We start from the raw sequence: 26863 nt of genomic DNA on the forward strand, positions 1-26863 counted from the left end.
TTGAATGCAAGTATTGCATCTTTGTCCAGGGTTATGCTGTCTCACAAAATGCAATCTCCACCAAAAATGATGGAGATTAGGCCAAGATTCACATTTCCAGAAAGATTGGAAAGATTGGTAAGATTGATGCATGCATGTTTGTACCAGAATAGGGAGCATTGAAAATCATACCTGTCAAAACAAACCAAATCCAAAAAGCTCATCCGTGACCTTTACCCTTAAAACATAGTGAGTGCAACCACCACAACTCAGGCTTTCCATCAAGTGGGTCAAGACAATTAAGCCAAGTTGTCATTTATCAAGGTCCATGTGTAACGCCAGTGAAAGTGAGATTAGTACATGGAACCTGTGTGGAGATGGAAGGAGAAGGAATACACTCTTTACCTAAGGGCAGGGGACAGAGCACTCGCGTTAAGCTACTATCACAGCCTAGTCATGTCATATTGCCTATGGCCTCTTTTGTGCTTTGTTTGTTCACAGAATATGGTTAACAAGTGGCCACTCTAGCCCTTGGCTCTTCTCCTCTCCTGTGCCTGCCCACCTGCTGCAGGGATGCTTGCCTTGTGGCATTCTCTTGTGAGGTTCTCTGCAGCTAGGATTCCTGACACACAGCAGTTGCAGGGCCGCTGGGAACTTGCACTATCCTGCAGACCCGGCAAGTGACTCTTGATTTACTGAACTTGAAGCTTATGTGCACAGAACTGTGTCATGCTGGGGACCCCTGCAAAACAGCTGCAGATGTCCTCTTTCATATCGTAGTGCTCTGTGTACCGGTAGTTCATAGTGTTTGTTAAGCAGCAGCTCCTCAGCCAGTCTTACTGAGAGGCCACCACCTGCTGCAGGTTCCCAGTGTGCTGCAGGCCGTTCATCGGAAGCGGAGCTGGAGGAGGTGGAGGAGGAAACAAAGAGCTGGGCATTTCTGAGTGAGTCTGTTGATCAGGAGCTGGCATTGGGCTCACTGAGCCAGAGTCACTCTGCATAGAGCCAAGATTGCTGCCATCAAAATGAGTCATTTTCTTCTTCATTAATTTTCTTTCTTTGGCTCTGCGGTTCTGGAACCAGATTTTCACCTGCAGAGGAGCAGAGGAAATTTTTTACAGTTGTTAATAGAATGCAGTGTGGTTCTTTGTGTGTGTAGTCAAGGGGCATAGGAGAAAATCAACTGCATGTGGAGCAGTGAGAAAGGCAGTATCAAATTAGGACAGCTGAGCTCTTTGCTTGCTTTTATGTATTTTTTTCCACATAGATAATCTTTTCTCTCTGATAATAAAATATTTTGTTTGATAAATAGCTTTTCTAGTGATTTATTCCTAGAAAGTATTTTTGAAATGAGTTGGTTTTTTTGTTGTTGTTTTTTTTGTTTTTTTTTTTTTGTGTGTGTGTGTGTGTGTGTGTACAAGGTCAAATAGAACCTAATGCATCACAATGGTGGCCAAAAGAATTTGAAAGTACCTTTACTTTGAACACTATATGTTCTAAGTCAGAGCAACTCAAAGCCTTTTATTGGCCTATGAATGGAGAAAAGATTTCCTGTTTGAATGCTGAACATTAATTCCTTTGATGCAGTTTGTAAGCCAACAGAAATATACTGGTGAGCAGAAATTCGCCAGTGTGCTGTTGAAGGTATGTTTAACTTCAGAGTATTATAGAAATGGTGCCTTAGTAGCTAAGCACTTTTTCTTGCACATGTAGATGAAGTCAAAGTCTGCTGCTATTTCCCACACAGTCCATGACTCTATTTCTTAGTCATTGCTTTGTCACAGAAATGCAATCTTTGAGAAGAGATGAACTATTGAAGAATATATGGATTTTGATTGGGACAGAACAGGTGAGGGTGTGAAGTGAAACTAACAATGTTCAATTGAAAATGTAGCAGAATTTGTTCAGGTATGAAAAGGTGACTATTCTGTGGCAACTGAAATGTCTTTAAATAGGAATTCCTGATGTGGGATTTTTTGTCAACTATTTTAAATAACCCAAAGAAAAATCTGTGGTTTGCTGAGAAGTATTGATTTGTTTTCTTTTCCTTTCTAGCTGCTTGGCAGACAATCAGAACGAAAGAAAAACTGTTAAAAGTCGTAGTATCTGTGGCCATTAAAAGAAATCTAGTGGTGAAGTCCCTCAAGACATCATGAGGACTCTGTGACAGTTTCAGTGTACTTTTCTGGAGCCATTATTATACCCTGCTGAATGTGAAGATTCCAGGTGCACATAAAGCTTGTAGAAATTTGAACCCAGGTTTGTTAAGTCCCAGGCTGTCATCTCAAACATGTGGCAGTTCATTTTGTCATCTTAATTTCTGAAATATCACTTCAGTAGTCAGTGGTGTTCATCTTCTATTAAAGCTGTCTCAATATCCTACATTCTGACTGCACTGTGGTAATCTAGCTTTTCCCATCATTTGACAGAATATATGAAGAGATGAAACTATCTAAAAACCAAACTAATATCTGATTCAGAATTGCCTTCTTGTTTGGTGTTATCTGCTTTGAATTTAGGGGTTTTATTCTCTTTCATTATTAAACTAGATGTAGAGACCTGCAGCAGAGATTCAAAGAGAGGTTTTAGTAGGCATTTAAAGGTTGCATACCAGTTATCAAATACAAGTAAGCTATTGGTCTAATGTTACAGATTTGTATTTATGTGGACTTGTTCTTTACCTGTTGCTATCCTTTTACAATATTTTTGCCACTGCTTAGTTGTGCAAGTATAATTTTAGCTCTTCTTTCTTGTCCTCACCATCTCCTTTATTTTTGTATCCTGTCTATATCAGAAGTGCATCATTTGTCACTTAAAAAATAATTAGATATTACTTCTTCCCATTCTTGTTTATGTGTCATTCTTTGTTCTTCTGTCTTGAGATAACATATTTGTGGAGTCCTTCCAATGAATCTTTTAAGATGGATGCTTACTTCAGTGTACTGTGTTAAGAAACCCCCAAGTAAAATGGGACAGAACATGCTCAGACCACGTTAGCAGTGTACTGGAGATCTAGATGGGCATTTTATCTTGCTTGGCATGAGTCAGCTGAGGTGCTTGAGAGCCTGGGGCTCGGCTCCTGCTTTACTGTAGCAGGAGGTGGCACAGGCAAAACAATTACATGATTGAAGAACATGGCACCGAGTCGTTCCAGGGCAAATTGTATTTTATGTCTTTTTGTCAAGAAGAATGGATTTAAGTTGTGGGAAAGGAAGTGGAATTTGCAGGGAATGGAAGGAAATGAGAAAGGATTAGCAAGTATGTAGGGAATTTTAAACAAAAGGTAGAAAGTAGCCAAGACCTAAATATCTTCAGTGTCCTGAGCATACTGGAATTCATCACTTATATTCACTATCTATGCCACTACTAAGAGTAGCCTTGTTTAAGGTTTCCCACTGACTTCAGCGCAACCAGGACTTGAAAATATTTGCAAAAGCTTCTCCCTAGTAATACTGACCCAGCCGAACAGCAAAAAGTCCTGGCAGGATTTGGTTGATGTTTTCTCAGATCAAGACTGTATGTTGGACTTCTGTTTGTCTTTTCTGTGCAGCTGCATAGCTCTCTGCTGTCATCGTGCAAGCTGAACTAGTGCTGATGGGATATTTCAAAATGAATGCATACAAAGCCATCAAGCCATTCAGCTGGATAGTATGAGTTCCTAAATCGCAAAGAGAACTCAGTCACGTTAGTTTTGAGGTATTAGCATTTCTGTGTTCTTAACCAGTGTGGTTATCTCCTTCTCAGCAATAATAAATGCAAAGGAAATTCTGAATGAGCAATCCATACTCTACCTGTCTCTCGGAAAGTCTTAGGTTTGCAGCAAGTTCAGACTTCCTCCTGATTGTAATGTATCTGTTGTAATGAAATTCCTTCTCTAATTCTAATCTCTGATGGTCTGTGTAAACCACTCGGTACTTCTCTCTTGTTCTTGTTTTACCTGTTTTGAAAGAAGAACACATTGCTTCAACCTAGAATATTTTAACTTCAGTAACATAAAATATCGGACTTTACATTTGAAACATGTTTGTGGGTATTTTAGGCCTGGTTCTCTATGCACTTACCCAGAGTAACTTCCTTGACTGTAGTGGAGTTGGTATCAATTTACAACACAAGAGGGTAATACCATCAGTTTTTGGATTTGCTCCTTAGTAAATAGATGATAAACTGATTCTTGTATTCTTTATTACCCTTGGCTTATCATGTGGGAAAGAGAAGCGGTTCTTGTTAAGAATGAGGAGCCAGAAAGCCCGGGTTCTTTTCCCAGTTCTGATGCAGGCTTACTGCCCAGTGTTGAATTGATTTTTTTTCTCTCTCCTAAAGCTGATTGACTGCTACTTAATTCAGAGATGAATTGTGAAGGATGTTTTACTACATAGAAAATAATGAGAGCTTCCAAAGGACTTCAGATTCTGTTGCTAGAAATATTGATACAATACTGTTGCTATTATTGGAATCTGGGGACTGTGTTTTTCCTTCAAGTCTAGCACAATCTAACCACATCTTGTTCACATCTCAGTGAATAGTAAGATAAATTTTCAAAGGGCAGTTAATAAAAAAAGAGGAAAGGAAAGCAATACTTAACAAAGGATGTTCAGCAATGCTAGAATTGCACCATTTGTTCCTTTTCAGGCAGTATGGCTATAACATTTCAGATATGGGTACAGCCAGCTGAAGCAGACTTGGTTCAGCAGTAACTGGGTCTTTAAAAAGGTAAGAGCAAATGACATGAGCAAGTGAACACAGATGCAAGTAGCTAGAATGTATTGATTTCATACAGGATCATCTGTGTGGACAGATGTTGGCAGTCATTAAGCACAACTGAGAATGAGGGAGACTGCTGATGCTTCCCTTCTCACCAGCCTTTTCACTCTTGTTAATGTTCATTTTAGGCAATCAAAACGCTGGAGGTCAACAGCTGCCTAAAATCATGGCCCCTGAGCCCTGCTCTAAGGTCTTCCTACATTTTGGAAAGATTAGATTGTTTGGGGGCTAAAACCAATGTTACAGAGATTGCAAATAGTGACTTGTTGGTTTGTTTTGTGCTTCCTTGTCTGTTTTCATCCGTTGTTCAAATGTATATATCTTGACTGTAAATTGTCTGGGACAGAATGCATTTGAGGTCTGTGATTTGTGCTGTGCGTTGCACAGTGGTACTATGCTTTGTGTACCTTCCTGTCCGATAGGCAAGAACAACCCATTGGAGTCAGATTCTCTTGGATCATACATAAAATGGGAGGCATACTGGGGCTTGCTGCCTGTAGCAGTCTGGTTGTGCTGCAGGTGTAACTTAGCTTCATACAAGGGCTTTTTTAATCTTTGTCTTACAGATCACTTCTTGAAAAAAATGTATGCATGCCTAACTCTTCAGAAAAAGACATACTTCAAACTTAAAATACTTGCACTGGTGATGAGAGTAATTAATGGAGAGCACCAAGATAGACCATCAGTGAATTGGCAAAATGTCCTTCTCTGAGCAGCTCTCCGTGAAGTGTCACCACTGAGCATCCAGTCTTCTCTGCAGCACAGAACAGCTGGGGGCTTATTGGTGGTACCAAAGTCAAGTTGCTCCTCAGCCCCTTCTTCCAGCTTCCATAGCTTGTGAAGTAGTTCCCAAAGCTCAGAATTCAAGGTACAGAATTGCAGTGGAATCTCAAAGTACTTTATCCTTTAATTCATGATTTGATTTCACAGGTTAATGTGTTTTTCCCCACCAGTGGAGAAAGGCATAGTTTCATTGTTTTAATAGCTGAATACGTTTAAAGTTAACGTTGCCTTCTACTTTTTATCTAAATGCATACATCACATGGTAATGAATTCTCTTCCACGATTTGACCTTGTTGTCAAATTGTAAGAATTTTTGGCTCACTATAGTACTACATGCATGATAAGGTTCTTAAGGTGATGACCCATTCTGTACTGTTGGTATAGATGTTAGATGCACAGGTGTTTAGCACTGGAAGTCCTGGTCACTGCAGTGCTGTAAACAAAGTACCTCTATCTGTAGGCAGTGCCTGGTTCACTATATGTGATAGGCTTTCTCTGGGATTCCTCCCAGCTTTCATTACAAGATGTATATTAGAATTTGGTCATTCAGCTTCCGTACTTCTTGCTCTTTGACTGTGGGGAAGCACTGTGCATTAATAGTGAGTTTACAGTGATAGGACTGTTATGGGATCATCAATGTGTTTACTTGGAATATTTCAGTAGGAAAAATGAATGTAAACATTTTTGTTTGTTGCCTATGCTGGTGTTTCTGCTCCCTCTGTGCAGCCAAAACAACGCTGTTAAAGTAATCTGTTAATTTTCTTGTGGACACTGTGCCTGCTTGGTTGGGTCAGACATTCGCAGTTCAGTAGCATTTCTATCACCGTAGAACTGTAGTGAAAAGCAGAATTAGCCCATGTATGTTTACTCAGATAATCAAGTGAAAAGTGCTGCTAATTTTACAATATTATGGTGAAAATGTTAGTCTCTGGAGAACAGCAATTATTTAGCCCAGTCCACAGAAACACTATGACATTTGTTTTCATTCATTCGAAGTGTAAATTGTTTGTTTAACATATGGTCACCTATGGTGCTTTAATGCTTTATTTGATATATTTTAACTTTAGATCTCTGGCCTGTTTTTGTGGGTTTTTTTTTCCTCTTCAAATGAGAACTTGAGGTCATTCTGTGGGACAGAAATGTTTAAGATGTTTCCTTAGTCTCCTTTGTGTTGTTAAGATGGAGAACACAAAAGAGAAAGGTGATCTTATCTTCAGCTCTGTTCTCATTCAGAAGTCACAGTCAAACATCAGATGTGCTTCTGTTGCCAAAACAAGATGGAAAATTTCAAGATATAGCTTCCTATTCCTGATTTTAGGTGTTTAAACCCTTATCTGAGCTGTAGAGATCTGCTGAAGTCTTCAGAGACAACCCTTGTTGCTAGCAATATCGTGTTTTGCTCTCGGTGAGGCCTGGTGAGGTCTCAATGACTGTGAGGGACTTCTGCATTCCCTTTGTTGGATGCTGTCTTGGAGAGTTACTGCATGTGGCATTTCATTTCAAAGGCAGACTGGATTTTTATTTATTTTCTAAAGTTAACAGCAATAAAGCCTGTTATTAAACAGGTATATATGACAGAATATATGGCATTTGTTGTGAATCTTACTGATCTTCTGCTCATTTCAATTACAGTGATGCATTTTATTTCAAGAAGTACTACATGGGTAAAATCTGAGGTAGAACTAATATATCACCCCAGAGACAGCAGAAGAATGTTCTTCATTTGTCAGATAATGATGTAATGTAATGATCCAGTGAAAGATTAATATTTTAATCCAATCCTTTAGTTGACTAAAGTCCTGCAGATGTTACTCATGTGAGTGAAATGACCAGCATTTACCTTTTGACAGTGTTAACCTTTTATTAAGGACAGATTATCATTTTAATCAGCGACTTAGTATCAGTTTTATTGGGAAAATTGTATTGTATTGTATTGTTGTCATAGCATTGGAACTGCAGGTGGTTGGGGAGATTATCAGTGGCTGGGTGGAATTAAAATAAAGAGCTTTGAAAACTGCCTCTGTGTCGAGGGGGCAGATTTTCTGAGTTGGGTGAGCTATTTAAGAACAGCAAGTTTTGCCAAAAGTATTGCAACTGTTTTGCAAGTAGTGATTATTTAAGAGTAAGGAGAAATAAGATATTTCAGCCTTAGAAGACTTCTTGTGAGATAAAGTTTAACAATCCTCTCTTATCACACCCACTTCAGCAATTTTTGTGAGTGGCCAAGTTCTGAGTTGGGGGAAGGGAACAGCTTTCCCCTTGGTCATAAAATTCACAGAGCATTTCTTCTGAAGACAATAAAGCTAAGAGAAGGCCTCTTTATTTGCTGTGAAAATCATCACCCTTTCCGGCAATATAACTCCTGAAGAAAAAAGGGAGAAGGAAGAGACAAGGCTGCATATCAAAGCAAAGAGAAGTGTTGAGAGGGTCTGTTGCCTCAATATGACAGATAGGCCTCAAAACCAAAGACAATGTAGCCCAGGAAAGGAGGAAAAAAAAAAAAAACAAAAAACCAACCAAACCAACACCAACACAGTCAGACCTCACAACTAGTTTACAAAGTAAAATAAATTAGCATGAGAACTGTTCCCTGGCCCCTTCTTCAGTGCCTCCTCTCTTAACGGTCCAGGAATATCCTTGTCTACCTCAACTGACATCATTCCTAGAATCCTGCAACTACCTCGTTCAGACAGGAGATGTCCTTGTACAGAATAGTGTCAGATTACTTACAAGTATCAGCATCGCACTTGTATAACTCAGTACTATTTCAGAGAGAGTTAATATCTATACATGATCGCTGAAAGGCAGTATAAGTCAGCTTCAAATGTGGAATAGTTTTCTGGCCTGAAGATTTGTTCTGCTCATATCTGCATCTTTACGGTGGCTCAGTTTTAAGAGAGGGAGTAGAGTAAGTTTTTTGAGTTAATAATAAAGGACCACTGGAGATCAGGGCCCAGCAGTGTGGATTCTTTTTTTCTTTCTTTCTTTTTCTTTTTCTTTTTCTTTTTCTTTTTCTTTTTCTTTTTCTTTTTCTTTTTCTTTTTCTTTTTCTTTTTCTTTTTCTTTTTCTTTTTCTTTTTCTTTTTCTTTTTCTTTTTCTTTTTCTTTTTCTTTTTCTTTTTCTTTTTCTTTTTCTTTTTCTTTTTCTTTTTCTTTTTCTTTTTCTTTTTCTTTTTCTTTTTCTTTTTCTTTTTCTTTTTCTTTTTCTTTTTCTTTTTCTTTTTCTTTTTCTTTTTCTTTTTCTTTTTCTTTTTCTTTTTCTTTTTCTTTTTCTTTTTCTTTTTCTTTTTCTTTTTCTTTTTCTTTTTCTTTTTCTTTTTCTTTTTCTTTTTCTTTTTCTTTTTCTTTTTCTTTTTCTTTTTCTTTTTCTTTTTCTTTTTCTTTTTCTTTTTCTTCTTCTTTTTTTTGTGAGGAAGCTATTTCTCAATATTCATGCATTTTAAAATTTAGGAAGCAAAAGGTCCAAACTCACCGTAGGGAATTTCACTGATTTAATTGAATTTTAATGTGAAACAAAAGTAATTTAAATGAATAAATGTCTTGAAGAAGGACACTGTGCTGCACATGAAATTCTGTGAAGTTACAAGGGTGCTGTCCTGCACAGTGTCAGTAATTGCATTCCTGCCACGAGTCTCAGTGAGCTGAATAGAAATATTGCTAAGTTGGATGCATAGAGGTTTGTGATGCTGAAATCCTATATTTGTATTTTCTGCTGGATCTTGATCATTTTTTTTTATTATACATGTTCAGGTAACTCATGGTGAAAAGAACAGAGTAGCATCATAGAATCAGAAACTTTCATTGGACTTAGAGGATTTTCCCCTCTGTTCTGTTGACTTCTATTTAAAATGCAATTATTTTCCATTTTGAGTATGTTCTGTAATAACGCTCATTGGCCAATTCTGCCCTTGATTAGTGTAAACAATTCATCTTCAGAATACAGAAGATAACTGAATCCATAACAAAATAATTTTGTCACCTTTAAATGACAGCTGGACAGACTGCTTAGTGGGGTTTTGTTTGGCACAAGGACACAAGCTATAGAAAGTGCAGGCAGTTTTCTAAGTGGCAGGGTTGGGAAAAGTCACATTGCCAGTGACTGTATTAACTAAAAAGCAAGTGATTACCTGGATTTTTTTTCCCACGTGTTCTTTAGGCATTCAGCATTTTGCAAGAATGACTCCTTAAGAGTGCTGCTTCTCTTTCTTACATTTGAGAGAATATAACTTCTTCCTTCTTCTAGATACTCTACATTCACAGAGCATTTGGTAATGATACTGTCAGCACCTGTCAGCACCACCAAAAATTGTCACAGTAAAGTTTTACTGGATGACTACAGTGTTTCCTGTACTTGATGTCTCTGTCTACAGTTATTTTCCCTCTGTTTCTGTACTTGCTCCCTCCTTTTTTAATAATTAGATAGGTGCAGATTTTAAGATAATTTTCATCTAATTCTTGTTGCTGCTGAAACTACCTGGCAGTTACCTCTTCATACTTTAGATTTTGTGCACAGGTTTACACAGATGTATTTTGTTTTCTCACAAGGGCTAAAAGTAAAGGCTATTCCTATGCAAGGGATTGCATACTTCCATAAAAATACAGAAATCAACATAAGGAGATTTGTAATTTATTTGATGATGGGCTTATACTTTTCATCAAAGAATTTGCCAGTAATTATGCTTTGTGTACATATAATTGCCGTATCTGGTTGTCATGCTTCTAACCTCTGTTAGTATTGCTAGTAGCTGTGGGTTTCCTTTCCTTTTCAGTTTGGTATTTTAGCAACTGAGACAGATAGGTGCAGTATAAGTGTTAGGAAAGGGTCTTTTTCCACTAGCGTTCTTGGATGAAAATACTCAAACATACTTCATACAAAATACTCCTTTATTCAAGTGGTCTGAGTCAGAACACATTTGCTTTCTCCTGTATCCTGAATACCCTCAGGGAAGCAGTGAGCAGGCATTAGAACCTACAAGGAGGAAGTCCTACTCCCTCCAGTTTGAAAACTGCACAAGGACTGTTCATAAATCCTTCAACCAGGGAGGATGGTGGATGAAAGTCTGATTAGGTCTTTTATGTGGGAAATGCATTCCAGTACCAGTATATCAGCACGACAGTCTTGCATTAAATACTGAGCTCTTTCAGTAGTTTTAAGTAGCGTATTTCATGAACTTTGCTTAATACCAGGTGAAGACCTGGCTTTGTATTCAGTGTTGCTTTTTAAGTTACATACAGTAAATTTAACTTGAAATCATTTCTTCTTCTGTTCCAGGTGAATTGTATAAATAACAATATGAGAAGATGTGGAGTATGAAGCAGTGGGACAAATCTCAATCAAGTGTTTTTCTTTCTGATCTGTCAGGTCATGAATCTATGAAGCACCACAGAGAAGATAACCATGAAACCCCTGGAGATGGAAATGTCATTGTTTCTAGGCCTTGTTCCTGTTGCTGTTACGAATCAGACTGCTGCCAAGTGGTATATAAGTAAGTAAATCTATGGAAGGAGTCTCTCCTGATTCTAAAGGGATACAATTAGAGTAGCATTTCTTGCAGACATTTAAGAACATCTTGCAAAAATTACTTGCCTTAATATTCATCGTTTCTATAGTGAAATCATATTATTGATAAGTATTATTTTGCAACGCATAATGAACAAATAATACTTTTTATTTCTATAATTTGCTTTAGTGCCTTCAGGTAAGTCTAAGCCTTACTTTTCCTATCTTCAGGAACAATTCATATTTTTTTCACAGGGGCTAAAAAGAGGCAATAAACAACATACATAATTCTTCTTTCCTTTACAAAGTCTCTATTGAAATTCCTAATGGTTGTGCAAAAAGACAGAACTCTAAGGCTGCAATTTAAATCCACAAGAGCAAGAGGCAGGTAGGTGAAGAAAAGACAAATAGTAGTGGTTTTGGAGCAAGTATGTTGCCATTTGTAAATCATACTGCCCTTGAGAATTTTCATTGTATTCATAAGGACTATGCAAAAGAGCAGTAAGTTTTTGCAAGACTGGCCCTCTTTTGTCTTTTCTTGAGTGGCATTCAGTGAAGAACAGCTATGAGATATGTATTTTAAAATAAAAAAGTCTTCAGCAAACTCTGTCTTTTGTATTTGCAAAGTTCTTGTTCACCCAATGTAAGGAACATACTCTGTCCAATGGACTCTCTGTGAGCTAAAGTTGCATTGAGCAGGAGTAGATATGACTCTGTCTGTGCAAAATAGGTGCATTATTTTAGCAAAGATATTTTTTTGGTTTAGTTGCTTTCGTTTATGTAGAATATATGTTTAAGTAATAGTTTTCCCTTCAGAGATTAATTCAATACTGGCTTTGAAAACCACAGGTGTGTGGGAACCAAACTGGGAAAGGGCGAAGGTCTGGAAGGAAGGGAACCTCCATGAGTTGTGACACTGAGATACTGTGAGCATCTCTGGGGGAGGTACTGAGCATCCTTAACTCCTACCTGTGTGGGTGTGTGTCAAAACTGCTCAGAACCTTGGAGGATCACACACTTCTATAGAAGATTGTCCCTGTTCCTTTCAGACAGTGCCCCTCTGCCTTTCCTTTTCCCCTTCCTTGTTTCGTTATTTTTTTTCTGTTGATACAAGGAACACAGATGTTTTTGGTGTGCTTAATAGTTTTACTTTTTTTTTTTTTGCATTAATTCCTGCAACCAAAGAGAATTGTTTCCTCAGACTTCTTATTTTTACTTGTTAAACATGACTGAAGCATTTCATTTTAATCATCCACTCCTATTGGATGCTACCTCTCATAGCATTAACTTATTTTGTTACTAGAGACCTTTATATTCCTGTGTATTTTGAGTTACTGCTATGAAGAGTCTTTCCTTGTTGTTCCTGTTCTTACAGCATTTGATCCTGCAGATATTTCATTTTATTGTTTTTAGATTTATGGGGGCTATATCTAATACAAAGGTATTTCCAACCCCAATACTATATATGTTTTACTTGAACTATTCATGTCTACTCTAAAAATTAAGGAAAATAAAGAAGGCATAGATGGCAGAGAAATTTGATGCTTTCGTCATGATTTCTTTCTGCAGACATACTTCTTTAAATCTATTGGACTCCTGCTAAAAGCAATTATTTGATGTAACTTTTAAAAAACGTATCTCAAATGAAAATACTGTCAAAGGGCATTGCTTTTTATTGGCTTCAGCTATGGATGTCAAGGAAGATATATAAGGAATCATCAGCTGATCAAAAACAACATCCAAAAATTGAAACAATTTTTCACTGATAGCAAGAATCTTGTTCAAATCTTCTTGTTGTTAAAATGTATGGAACCTGGCAAAAAAATACAACAACAAAACAACAGAAACCAAAACCAACCACCCAAAAAAGGGAAATCTCTTCTCAGCATAGCCTCACTGCCCTCATACCTGTAGAAGTGGATTGCACCGTTTTCCTCATCCATTCGTAAGAGCTGTGCCTTTGGCTGGTGGGGGAGACCTGCTGTGTGCCAACGGTACCTGCAGGAGGTAACCCCCCGGGTGCAGCGGGATGGAGGGAGCTGTACTCAGCTGGACTGTAGGAGCCCTGCCCAGGAGACGAGCCGCTGAGCTGTGCGGCAGCAGCCGTGCCGGAGGGCCCTGGGCACGGGCCGTAAGCGTTCCAGTCCTCCCTCTGGGGGCCGTAGTGGGGTCCCCAGGCTCCCGCGGGCTGTCCGTGGCTGTCTGGAGCTGGCACGTGGTGGTACCCCATATAGTCTGAGTAGGGGGGAGCGGGCACAAAGTTCTGCACTGGCAGGTTGTTGTTGCTGCACCTTGCAGGTCCTGGATACATGCTGGTCTCTTTATCCAAAAGGTAACTCACATACATGGTGCTCACAGCCTGGCTTTGTCTTGCTGGGACATCCTGCTCCTCACAGTGTTTGTTTGATCTCTTCCCCTCCTCTTTCTTTCTCTCTCTTTTCTAGCTCTGACTGGCTCTATAAATGACTCATGCTAGCCCTCATGTCCCTTTACTACACATGATTAACAATGGCTTTACCAGGTGCTGGTGGTAACAGTTTACTAAGGTCCTGCCTGATGTCACAGATAACTGCCTGCCCCAAAATTGCATTTGCATTCAAATGAAGGGCTGACCATGCAGGCAACCCCACCTTGCTGCTAGTTCTGGTGCTTCCTTTCTCACAGAATCTTTATGTATTACCATCGTGGTTCCATACTTTTGGAATGTAGGTTGAAATCTCATGTTCTACAAGTAGAATTGCATATGTAGTTAACCAATAACTATTAAACAGTAGAAATAATGCTTTACTTGAGTAGTACACATCAGAATCTAACTTCAGGCATTAGGTTTCAGTTAGGTAAAGCCTGGAATCTGCTAGCCTGGTAGTTTTTTGTTAGAACATGCTCTAATATTTTTAACTGAAAGCAATGGACTAATTCAGCCTTTATCTATAGCTCTTCCACACTTTCTCACATGAGCATTCCTCTTGCCTTCAGCTCTTACTCTATGTGGGAGAGCACTTGCAAGCTATGGTATTCCTACTGTTTTTAACATTACAAAGGGCATACAAGAAGTCTCATAGTCATTTTGAGCATTTGTTCATACCAATAGTCTTGTTGATGTTAGTAAGCCTATTCATGAGCTGGCTGCTGGCCACAGTGATTGAAGTTTATTCTAGCTTACAATGTTAACAGAAAGAGAATCTGTTATTGAGAGAATGCAAAATTTGTCACTTTCTCCATGCTTGTGTTTTGTTTGTGATATTGAAATGAGCAGTAGTTTTCCCTAAAGGTTTTTCTGTTCTCATTGCTGTGTTTGTTCACAGTAAGTAGCACCTTTTCTTGGAAATCTGGGAACAAATAGTAGCTTTTTAGCTCACAAAAAAAAAAGGAAAAGAAAAAAAAAAAAGAAAAAAAGAAAAAAAGAAAGAAAATGAAAAATACTTTCCTAAATTTTAGGAGTAATCCTATGTTAATAAGTAACAAATTCCTAAGAGATTGTCTATAACCAGGAGTGAGGGGAGAGTGATTTTTTTTTTAAATGAGATAGATACTTTAACCTTTTCTCTTAGTGAGAATTTTCTGTTTTCATTCCTATTTCTTTAATGATGTGGTACTTAATTACACCTTTATTAACAAACCAATTTGTTAAATATTTTTTCTTAAACAGGTGCAAAGTATAATGAGTTTTTTCTTTGTTCAGAGGTGTATTTTTTCTTTGAGTGCCTTTTGCACTTTAACACCTTCTAAGCTTAGAGGTTCCTCCTGGTTCTCAGGAGGGAAGAATCACTTTGCACACCTGACAACACTGTCATTTCTTTGTGTGACAGAATGATTTCCTTAGGCTTATTCACAAGATAACGAACTGTAATTGCTGAAATATATTTATCTGTTAGTATCATTGTTTCTATTCTTACTTCTTTGTTATCATTTTCCTACTGTGTGCTTCAATAAGTCTTGTACTCATATACGTATTGCTTCCTGTGAGCTTTTGGAGGATCATGGCATAGTTGTTGACAGGTATCTTGAAAACATTGGGCATGGGAGGTTGGCAGAGGCTGTCTTTGATGTTTGTGTACGTGAGCTTGTTCAGTTGCAATTCATGCATATGATGATCCTGTCACTCAGCATGGCCAAGTCTAGTCAGCTCATCACACCTAGGGAAGGTACTGATTGTTGTGTTGTGACTGAATGGCTTAGTTCTCCTGTACCAGGAAAAAAAAAAACAAACACAAAACAACAAAACTATTAATCAAACTATGTTTTGGAAGTCCAGACAGCCTGTGACTGTAGCTATCCAATGCAATGGGATTTAAAATTCTTTAAATTCTGCAGCATGATCTATATAAACCTTGAAAAAACAAACAAACAAAACTAGAATATTTAATTCCTCAATCGTTTTGTAGCACTTAAGGTAAATTATTGATGCAGTGTTTGGTAGCCCTCAAGTTCAGACTGTGTTGAAATGGTTGCACAGAAAGATTGTTTAACTTTTTATTGGAACCTGATTTACATTTCTTTTCCTTCCAGTCTGTTGAAGGTGCATCCTTCAAAGCATTTCTGTACTTCCTGTATCTCTCCTGAATGCAGGTATATCAATAAATCAACTAAATGAAGAAGTAACATTTTGTCATTGGCCTAAGCACTAGTTGTAACCCTTCTGTTTTCAAAATGATATAATGTGCTTCATGAATAGATACTATTATACTTTCTCTTGCTTCATGTTGATTAGAAAAAAAAACAGTAATGATGACAAATACCTTTTGATGCTTTAAATGTATGTATATACTGACATAGAAGAGAACCTTTTCTGTGTTCTGAACTGCTTCGAGGAAGTACTTTACAACTAATGATTGTTAAGCTGGCATTGTTTTACTCTTCTGGCCACATGCTGAGAGAACTAAGCAGGAAACTATTTCTTTCAGAATCTCAAGAACCCTGAGTTGGTCTTGTTTCAGAAAGCTGCACTTTTGCTTTGTTAGTTCAACATTTTTTCATTTGTATCACTTGAATCTAACCTACTAGTTGAACTGTATCCTCAGATGTGGATTTTTTTTAACTTCTGAAATAGATAAATAATAATGCTGATACAATTCATGTAAAACTAAACATCTTTATAGACTCTTGAACAACTACAAAAGGTAAAAAGACTTGGATCTGACTTGCTTTTCATAGTTTCTGTCAAGAATATCTGTCAATAACAGGTGTCTTTGCAGAAATCAGTCTATCTGTATGCCCAGTCCTCTGTAAACACACCGTTCTCTTCTGAGGAGGAAAAAAGTCAGTATTTTCTCCAAAATCAGTTGTTGCATCTGCAAAGTGTACACAGTACTATATATGTATGGTATTTAGAGTACACTACTTGTTTTAGTGAATAAAACCTACTGCCCTGTTTCATAAAAACAAATCAATTGTCTTTTGTAGAAAAACTGTTGTTCTGTGTTGTAAGATGAGGATAATACTCCTTCCTGTTGCTGATCCAGATTTGCCATTTTACTGTGTAACATAAACATAGAAGATAATGCCTGGAAATAAAACATCTTAATTTTTTTTAATGCTTTATTTTTCTTTATGTCCTTTTTGGTCTTGATATTTGCTATCTTTCTGTTAGAAGTCTTAGCCTCTGTAAAAAAAAAAAAAAAAAAAAAAAAAAAAAAAAGCAGACATTTATATTAAACATTTTTTTCAATAACTTACCAAACATTGTTGTAGCACTTCTGAAACTAATGCAGGGATAACCCTCTCTTTCCTGTATATGTTTTCCTTTATCTATATTTTCAAGGGTATTGTAATCCCAACTTTTTGTACCCTTCTCAGCTTAGTTTGGCTGTAATGTACCAAAGGAGGGTAGATTCTTATCTGAATATCTGATTTGATGGAAAGCTAACTTGCATGCTATGGAGTGGTTTCTCTGGTTAGAGGGGTTCACCAGAACATCAGAAATGGCATTGCTTTGTCTTTGGTATTTAGAAGTGTTATAAAGCAGATTATAGGGCTGATTTACAAAAGCTAAACAAACAAACAAACAAAAACAAAAACACCCCCCCCCCCCTCCAAAACAACAACAACAAAAAAACACCAATCTTTTACCCTATGGCTTTATTGAGTTGCATTTTCCATTTCTGAATTTGGACAGTTTGTACAGTATGAGATGGAAGTAGGCACTATAGGTAATGGTTGGAAAAACGTTCCTTAAACTTATTGCATCCAATACTGCTGCTGCACTTCTTGTAGTCTGAAAGTAAACAGGAACACTGGCTTGCCCCAGTCCGTTTTGATTGTTCCTATTCTGCTACGTGAGTGGGTTCACAGGGATTTCTGTTATCATGTCATACATCTTCTAAAATATCATAGATCTTCCAAACTTTCTGTGCCAATCTGCTTCAAATTGCACCCACATAACTGTTGTAGGATTGTAGGCATTCTCCTAAGCATCAGTATTCTTATCTGGAAAGTTACAGAACTCAAGTAGCTCCTCTTGTAGATCCTTCTAATTTTTCCGTGTCCCCACCACGAAGAGTAGCAGCAGTCAGGCTCTTTTCTTCTTATGAAGCAATGGTGACAGCTAGTGGTGAGTTGGCTGAATGGCAAGATTAAAATTAAAATTGTCAGCGCTCACGGTTATTCAAAGTTCAGAGTCTGTACTGTACAGAATAAAATGGGTAATACCACTCTTGTATTGTACTGTTTTTTTGTGTTAGCTCCTTACAGAAGTGCCTTGAGTGATTTATACCTGTCACATGCTCAGATGCAGGAAGCTGCGCAGCTATTGAAGAGTTCTGGCTTGGGAATGTGCAGGAATGTTTTGCAGGAGTTTTTTGTCATGCTTTATAATTAATCCTTTTTTTTCCCTCCCTCCCTTATTTTCCTCCTGAAATAATTCTACTGGGGAATATGGCAGGCTTCTTAAAGTTGGCTTGTACAAATGATTTTCTTTTTAATAGAGTACTCAGAAGTCTGAAATACGCTGATACAGTGTTAGATATCTGGCTTAGTGAGTGTGTATATAGGGCTGATCTCTGTTGCACTGTAACATGTGTTACACTGCTCTGTAACGTAATATGGTATCTAGTCAGAATGCTGGTATTTCACACCCACTTCACACTAGCAGAAGTATTTTATGGAGTGATGGCAGTGAAGAACGAAGAGCAAGGCTGTAGTGTTTTTATCTTGTGTTCTTTAAGGACTAGTTGTGTTTCTAATGTATTTTCTATGTTAGTAGATATTGATGATAAAAATGATGCCAAATTCCAGAATGGCACTGCTTAGCTGTCTGTTGTGCAAAGGGAGATCTGATGTATCTAATAGATAGTATGATGTCATGGCAGGAAGGTAGAATGAAGGGATTCTCAGTGCCATTAATTTGTCCTGTTACCTTAGGCTACCTGGGCAGTAGTCTGTGTTCCATATCGATCTGTAAAATAGAGATAACACTCATGACCTCCTATCGTGTATGTAGGCATATACATATATAATTTAATAAATGCCACAAAAGAGATCTTGTACAGGGAGCACATAATACAGATTCTTTCCTTCATCATACATGAAATGAATTAGCTAATATATATGTTGACTGCAATAGCCTTAGTATTGCTGTAATAAGAGCTCATAAGAGCACTGATGTTAGTTCTGAAAAGACAATCTCTTTTTCTGTTATTTTCAAATGCAGCACTGTGCTTTGAATTTTTAGCACCTTGCAATATGTACTGGATCTCCTCAGGCTGTGAGTCATACTACTGACTTGCTGTATTTGAAGAGATGATATTCTGGGAACCTCACTTGGTAAGTCAATACTGAATGTAGGAAGAAACCCAAGGGGTCTGCTCAGTGAACCTTCAAAACAAAATCCAAACAGATCTCTGGCCTTTGTTTACTGCTTTGGTCTGCTTGCACGCTGTTATTGTTTACCAGACCTCAACGCATCATTTGGCTTTCCATAGCGTAGCAGAAATGCTAAGTCATGGCTTGAAGCAGTGATTGAGCACCAGGTGGGAAGGCAGGGCCAACCCAGGGGAGCTCAGGAGCATGCAGTGTACCTGAGTGACCAGAAGGGCTGCAGCCAGGATCCACCCCTTCCCAGACCTCATTTAAGAGTTGACAGTGGTGCCAAGGGTATCCTGCTGGAGATCCCTGCCTACCTGAGGCCTCCTAAAAGTAAGCATCTTCTTTCCTTTATTTCTGTGTCTATGGCTGTTGCATTTGAGGAAATTCTCACTTGCTGCAGCCTAGGACCTTGTTGCTATCATTGCTGTGTTTTCCATCACATAACACATAAAAATAGGAGGGAAAAATTGTCCCATAGAGAAGTAGCTCCCTCTTGTCAGTACACACCTGACATACCAGCAGGCGAAATCCATAGCAGAATGTGATCAATCTCTGCCAAAAACCTTATAAACTTGAGGTGAACACCTTTGTGAACTGAGTAGTCAGCTAAGCTAAGTAACGTGCATTATAGTGTTCTGGTTTTTGTGTATTCATGTACTTGTAAGAACTCTCATGTTGGATGGGTTTTGTTTTTTCCATATATGACAACAAAATCCAGTTTGGTGAAGTTCTTTTATCTCAAATAATCATTTTGAGAACTCCATGAACAGAGATTTGTAGGTGCTAATTCTGTTCTTTGTACTGTAAGTTAGTTGCTGAGGATTATTTTTTGTGGTTGCAGGAAACAGTGATCTTCCCCTCCCCTGCCCCCCCTCTTTTATTTCTTGAAAATATCCCTGAACGTGACAGTGTCTCAGTGTAAGTGACTTAGTGATCTATGGCTATGTTTCATACAGCTACATCATTCATGGAATAAAAATGGAAATAACCGTATCTTTCACTAGGTGGCACTTGTAATACATAGCACAGACAAAGGTCTACATGACTGATTAAGTATCCCTATTAGATACTATTCAAATTTGTAGTTAGTAATTGAGCATGCTAAAAAAAGGATCAATGTAGTGCTGCCTGCAGCAGTTGTCATAGCTTCTTTTAATACTAACATTGATTAAATCCCCACCCCCATCTCAGTGTATAAGAGAATTAGCTCAGAAATGATTCCTCTCCAAATCCTTGGATCCGTTGTTCTCTACTGCCCTCTCCCCAGCCAAATATTTTATCTACCTGAAAATTAAATACAGTAGTGGTACTTAAAGAGAAGGTTTTGTTTTATGTTGCCAGAAAGAACCAAAACAAAGTGTTGATACCTTCCCTACCATTAATAAACATGATGAGCATCAAACATCTTTGCTTTGCTCCGTGCTTCTTCCTAGCTGGCTCACCAAGCTCCATTCCCAATGCTGTTTGAGGCTGTTAAGTGTGAGACAGGAAGATGTGGTATGCACAAATAAAACTGGCAAAAATGCAAGGACATACGTGGCACTAGGAGTAAAGAGCAAAGAAATAAGTGACACAGAGAAAAAGTATTGGAGCTGCAAAGGGAAGTCTACATAGAGACCTGACTAGTACTTTTGTATCTGAAGATCAGTTGTTTTAATTTATCTAATGTTTAATTTCTGTTTTGGAGTATTTTACTAATGCCCTTTCTATTCATGACACAGGTGACCCAAAATAGCATTGTGTAGAATGAAGTTGCACCAAAACTCATTGCTTCAGGTCCTGTACTTTCCAGTGCTTCTGGAGTTTCAAGACTAAAACTGAAGGCATGCGGAATTCTTGCTGTTTCTTTTGGTATCAGTTACAGTCTATTCAGGATAGAATACAGACAAAATCTAAGAATGAAATGATCCCCAGTGAAGTTATGTGATGTTCACTGATCAAACTTAAACCTACTGTGGAGTGGAAAGTCATTGAAAAAGGATTTAATTGTACATGGCTGTAACAGAGTTGCACTGACTGATAAGGATGGATTCTGTTGCCATTGCACATCAGTTTAACACCAGTAAGTAATATTATGTCACTACTCATGCTGTTGAATATGCTTATTATCCTAAATTGTGAGCACACATCTATATGTTAAGGAAAAAAAGGATAAAGATCCTGAACCACAGCTGAGGAAGTCTAGGTTCAAGTTTTAGCTCAGATCACCAAGTTTAATTTTGCAGTTAGTGTATTATTTTGTCTATTTAAGTCAGTACAATGTATCTTGAATTGTTCAGGATGAAAGTGATGAAATCCTGTTCTTTACCATGAGTTGTAAAGAGATGAAAACTCTGGAAGGCTGAACAGAATGCAACTCTTCCAATAGCTTTTGTTATGAAAACAAGTACAATTTCAATAGCTGAGCTATTTAAGTGCTTTCAAGTATTAGACCTGCACATCATCTTCCGACTGAGCATTTCTTAGGGTTCATATTTATTCAGTAAAAACAAAAAAAGCTTTGAGCTATTTATGTTGACTGTGCCCTTTTGAGAGAAGCTACTCTAAGTAGTAGGCTTGCAGTTAGCATCATTAAACATTCATTATAAACCAGATGAGGTTATTAAAAATAAATACTTTTGGTTCACTTGTTCTAATTTGCTGAGTGTATATCTGCCATTCTAAGTATGAGTGAGAAACGTTTGAGTCTGGTGTTAGAAGCAAAACTTCCAATGTCACAGTAAAAGAAGCTGTGATGTGGGAGGTGTAAGGGTACAGCATGTGTGAGTGCACAGCATCTGCAATGGTGAATCAAAAACTGGGCTTAGAAAAAGAAGTGTGTGGGCACTAACTTTGCTGCTTTGGGAAGGTGTCTCTCATTGCCCTTTTTGGTCGTAGCCTTGATGTGCTAAAGATCCTGTGGCTGGGAGGCTATTACTCAGTAACATTGATCTGTTCCTCAGAACTGGAGAGGAGGAGTTGCTCAAGAAAACAGATGTACTGGCAAACACTACAAATGTGTGGAAGATCATCTCTGCTTTCCTTCCAGAGGTGCTATGTAGGAGTGGCTCTAAGTTTTAATTCATGGATGAATAGCATGTGCAATTTACTGCAAGATCTTTATCCTGAGTAAGAGTTTAGAAGGGTTTGGATAAAGGTGCAATAATTATATTAATCATAGAACGTACAGTATTTGAAGAATCTCTGTCCTTATAACATGTACCTTGAAGAATAAGGGGCAGTTTTTTCAGTTGTCTGGTGGGTGATTTACTGAAGTTTCCTCTGAAGTATGTGTTCAAGTTCTGATAATTTGAAAGGCAGTATACTTAAATAAATGCATCATTGCGTTTGTTTTGCATAATGATCCTTGCCTCCACTATTACAACTGCGTAATAGTATTTCACACATTTTATAGTGCCTTATGATTCAAGATCAAAGTATGTTGCAGATAATTTCTATCTTTATGCTTATAACAGCTAGATAAATATTTTCGCTCAAATCTAATCTGTCATGCTGCCATTTATATGACTGCTAAACTGAATGTAAGATAGAAGTATCTTTGCAGATAATCATCTGCCCCTAAACTGTGAACTATCTACAGAGTCACTTGGAATAATTATTTTGAGTAGGGGACATCTTGAATAATATTTGCTCTTTATAGATTGAGAACTGAAACAGGGAGGGTTCACCTGGCAAGAAGTCAGCACTTGAAGCACAACCCTTATCTCCTGTTTCATTCTTTCTCCTCTGTACCTGTTTGAATTCTCACTGAGCACATGACCTGATGATTATGATGTGTCGAAGCAGTGAAACTCTGATTATAAAGAGGGCAGTGAGAGAACTGAGGAGGCATGTCAGAATTCTTCCACTGAATTCTGGTTTCATTTTCTTATAATCCTTTTGAAGAGAGAAAAAGCCAGTCCTAGTATGTGGATTCTGGAAAACCAACTAAAGAATACTCTTTTAATACAAAGTCTTTTTTTGTTGTTGTTATTTTATTTTCTCCCTGGTTTACATGAATAATGAGCCTCCAAAGGATACAGTCAGTAAATTTACAAGCAAATCTAAATTGGAATAAATCTCCTTCAGGTCTTTCAGCACCTGACTGCAGAGATGTGGAAAAGGTGGCAATGTTCCATTTGGCTCACTGAACTGAACTTGAAAGTTGATAAGAAAGTCTGAGCTGGCATAATTTACATGTGGAAATGCTAAATGAGGGTGAACATTGCATCAATTTTTTTCTTGTTTCAATTTCTGTAGCTCTTGACTGATACCTGAGTTTAGCTTTTGGGAGATGCCGCTTGAATGTTAACAAGGCAGCCTAAAATAGCATTATACTAATTACAGTATATTTATTCTTTTCTTTGAGTCTAAAGTAATTCTTCCCTGTCTCAAAGGGCTTTAAAATGAAACACCGCAAGTCCAACCAGGCAGGGCCCTGTGCCAGGAAAGGCAGAGATACTTTGCAGTGCTGTAATAGAGCTCTTGCCTGTGCGGTAGGAGATCAGGCAACACAGCCCTTAATGTTACTGGGCTGCAGGGGCTTCTCAGTAGCCACCACACAGAAAATCCCAAAGATACAAACTAAACAGACTTGTTGTCTCATCATTAGATCTATGTGGATCTACTACCAAAAAGGTTGGTGAAAATGCCCGTCAGTCACAGTGCTCTAGTTGTCCTTAACTGAGTCTTCTCACTGTGACCTGTATGTGGTGACCACAGAGTAGAGGAATGAAAAATCTCACAGGAGCAGGAGAGAATGGATGCAGCAAGGTTTAAAAGGGGAGATGTTTTAGACTTGGTTATCAGTACACTAGCAAAGGGTTTCAAAAAAAAAGTTTGGAAGCCACAGTATCCTGTTGTCTTCTTTTCTTCTTAGCACTTAGGTGCTTTATGTTCTTATCTTTTGGTGACAATGACAGAAAGAGGAAAATGCATGCAAATAATTGCTTAATGGACGCTACTTAAGTGTGCTCTAAGTCCAAGTATATAAAAATTCTTTATAAATACGGAGAAGATGATATTTGCAGTCTCCAAAGTGTTAAACATACAGTAATCTTGGATGTCTGAAGAAAGAGCTTTTCAAGCAATATGCATCATGTGCCTAATATGATGTAAGCGTTTGCTTATTTTTCATATGGGAAAATGTGATGTGCAGATTTGCCTAGGGTCACACTTCTAGAACAGAACCATGACATTTCCACAGGAGTTTTTACTCTGCCATGTATAGTATATGACTATCTTTTCACTTCTACCTTTTACTTTCTACAGTTTTTCACATGTCACATTTTTACCCATCTTCCTCTGAGTCATGTCCTACTTGTTCTTCTCTTCAGAATTTCTCAGGATCCAGCTGTGAATATCACTCAGTTGCTTTATTATGTTGTGTTTCTTAGAAGACTAGTGTATTGTATCTAGAATGGTTTTAGTTGTATATGTCAAAATGTCATTCTCGTTCTTGTAGCAGCACTGAATCTTCACAGATAGATTGGCCTAGGGAGCTACTTAATGCATGTTTATGGCTTAAATAGCCTGAATAGGTTGACCCTGTGGCGTGGGTTGTGCTTGGAGATCTCTTGTTCCTTTCACATTGCAAATAACCACAGGTTTTTTTTAATTTATATCTCATTGTAGTGGGTAATAAAGAATTACAGTATACTGTTCTTGTCTCTAATCCCTTGCTAGCAATCTGTGTTCTCAGTTTCAGTAAAGATTTCTGAACTGAGGGCAGATCCCAGTTACTGGAGGGGGGGCTGGTGTTTTCTATGGGGGTAAGAGTTTGTTCTAGTCACATTCACACGAGCCTTGCACGAAGTGGTTGTTCAAAAGAATATGATCTTTAAAGGTTCCTTCCAACTCAGACAATTCTACGATTATCCATCTTTGCTTTGTGCTAAAATTCAGTTACCTTCAAACCTTCAAAACCTTCAGCTTTTTTTTTTTTTTACTTAAATGTCCTTCTTTGTTGTTTAAGTTGGAAAGGAGAAAAAGGCAACCCTCTTTCATTGCCATCAAGGGTGCTGTCTTAGTCTCATTTCCTGTATTCTAGTATACTAGACATTCTTGAAGCTACAAACCTAGTATGACCCCACAACTTTTAAAACAGTGAGATATTATGGTGTAGTCTTAGCAATTGTAATGCATTAATTTTTCAAATACAGTATTAAAAGCTCTGGTTCATAGAACTTTATAACAATGGAGTTGATTGGTTCAATTACAATAACTATTCTCTTCTGTCCCTTTCTTTGCTTTCTGAATGTCCCTTGCTAGCTCTCCTTTCATGTCCTCTTTCTGACATTCAGCTTTGAGAGCAAACTGCCTCCTGTTTTATATGTGTGTATTACAGAGCCCACAGCCCATGTCAGAAGAGACTCGCTCAGCCCTCAGCATGAGTGGACTCCATAGTTTCACCAGGAACTTGTCGAACTGCTGTCTTGTAATTCTTGTTCTGACAAATGGAGATAAGTGCTGGTGGTTCTGATGAGTGCAGCTGTGGCAGGTGAGAGGTGAGATACAACTACAGCTGCCTTCTGACTGCCTGCTCTATCTCACTGAGAGACATTTCCACTTTCCTGGCAGAGTTAGCTGAATGGAGCTGTGGGGATACTGAAAAGGATGGAAACAAAAACTCATCCCACTCAAATGGCTGTAGGGAACAGTGAATTTATTTTATTTTCTGTTCAAAGTGTATGAAAAAGTGTATGGAGTGTGTTGTGATTTGTGGGAGTAGGATGTTCCAATATCTAAAGGTGCAACATGTGTTGGTGTGGTCATGGCAGGGCATGCAGTGGGGAGGCAGTTGGACCTGGCCTAGTCTTGGCCCTGTGGTCACAGAAAGAAGGCACCAGAGTACGCTGTTCATAAGAGTTGCATTTTGTTATACTGGTTATTGTTTCATCCACTTTCTTACTGCATACAGCTGAGGCATAAGTTGCACTGGCTGTTAAAAGCATGCAAAAGTACAAAATAAAAGTTAAGGATCCTGTGTAGAAGTCTATACAGATGAGTACCTGGAACAAACCCACTTATATTGAATTATTTTTTTTTCTAACTAATTTAAATAACCCTCTGTTCTGCTTCTGAAGAACAATCAAACAGATTTCAGTCTGTGAATGGAGCTTGAAAACATTTATTTCAAAGTGTTACACTCAAAATTTACAATATTAATAAGGGATTTTATACACGCTGTATAGGAAGTGCCCTGAAAAAAGAACCATTTATATAATTAGTTCCCTACTACTTATTCTTTAAGTATTGCTCTGACTGCAATTCCCAAGTATTTTTTCCTGCAGTATTTCCTTTTTTGACTACAACTATTTCTTAATTTCTTTTAGGGAACAGGAAGGAGTACTTGAGGTCTCAGGCTCAGTGTGTTCTTTATTTTTATTTTTTTTCTCAAAGCCTTCCAGCAGGATATCCCATTTTCAAACTAAATACAGCACTTTGTTTTTGGAAAACAGGAAGGGCAGGCCATGGAATGGATGGCAATAAAGATTGTTGCTCAGATTTCCAACCTTGGATCTCAAATTTTAACAGAAAGTGTGTAGAACAGAAACGTGAACCTTCTGTTCTGAGTACTTTAAGGAACAGAAATCCTAGCTGAAAAAAGATTTCACTGTACATTTTCTATCTTTTGTCTAGAGATTTATCTTACCCACAAACTTTACTGCTTTAAATATAGGCTAGATTGTAAACATGTGGATAATTCCTTTGTAGGCTAGCTTTAGATATTAAGTCTGCTGATAAACGCATGAATAAAAACTGAACAAAGATTTTTATTACACAATAAGCAGCCGATGCATCTTATTCTTTCATTTGTGTGTTGTCTTCTCTCCTACTGAAGTTGTTCTGGAAAAATATAGTGAGCTATCTGCTGAAATATAGTTCTGCTCTGTAAATCATCAGGAAAAAAATAGCAGCAGATTCCTCAGAAGAAAAGCTTTTCCTTAAACTTGTTCAAAGTGCTATCTTCAAATCTCAGCAAGAAACCTTTTCTTTTGTGGTGTACTTTTTTTATATTTTTAATTCTCATTAAATTCATAGAGCCAGAGAATCTGC

At 37.9% G+C, this 26863-nt stretch overlaps 1 protein-coding gene and 1 long non-coding RNA gene across 3 annotated transcripts in view; one reads left to right on the forward strand and one right to left on the reverse strand.

The window, feature by feature from the left end:
- Window positions 1–26863, forward strand: part of LOC149915993 (uncharacterized) — an 81054-nt gene that overhangs the window by 21307 nt on the left and 32884 nt on the right. The window contains exons 2-4 of one of the 2 annotated variants that reach the window (XR_016471022.1): window positions 10886–11009; window positions 18672–18784; window positions 20548–21831. This is a non-coding gene — a long non-coding RNA (uncharacterized LOC149915993). Of the gene's footprint in view, window positions 1–10885; window positions 11010–18671; window positions 18785–20547; window positions 21832–26863 lie in introns of those variants that run through there. The other variant, XR_016471021.1, reaches the window with a different exon arrangement.
- LOC116229445 (homeobox protein CDX-1-like) lies at window positions 816–13405 on the reverse strand. Its single transcript, XM_031593917.2, has 3 exons — window positions 12932–13405; window positions 3771–3916; window positions 816–1070 (listed from the first exon to the last, which is right to left on the reverse strand). The coding sequence occupies exons 1-3, from the start codon at window positions 13368–13370 to the stop codon at window positions 816–818; spliced, it is 840 nt and encodes a 279-aa protein (XP_031449777.2). The 5' UTR covers window positions 13371–13405.

The sequence above is a fragment of the Phasianus colchicus genome, chromosome 14, assembly GCF_987193195.1.
Source record: "Phasianus colchicus chromosome 14, bPhaCol1.hap1.1, whole genome shotgun sequence".
Taxonomy (NCBI): domain Eukaryota; kingdom Metazoa; phylum Chordata; class Aves; order Galliformes; family Phasianidae; genus Phasianus; species Phasianus colchicus.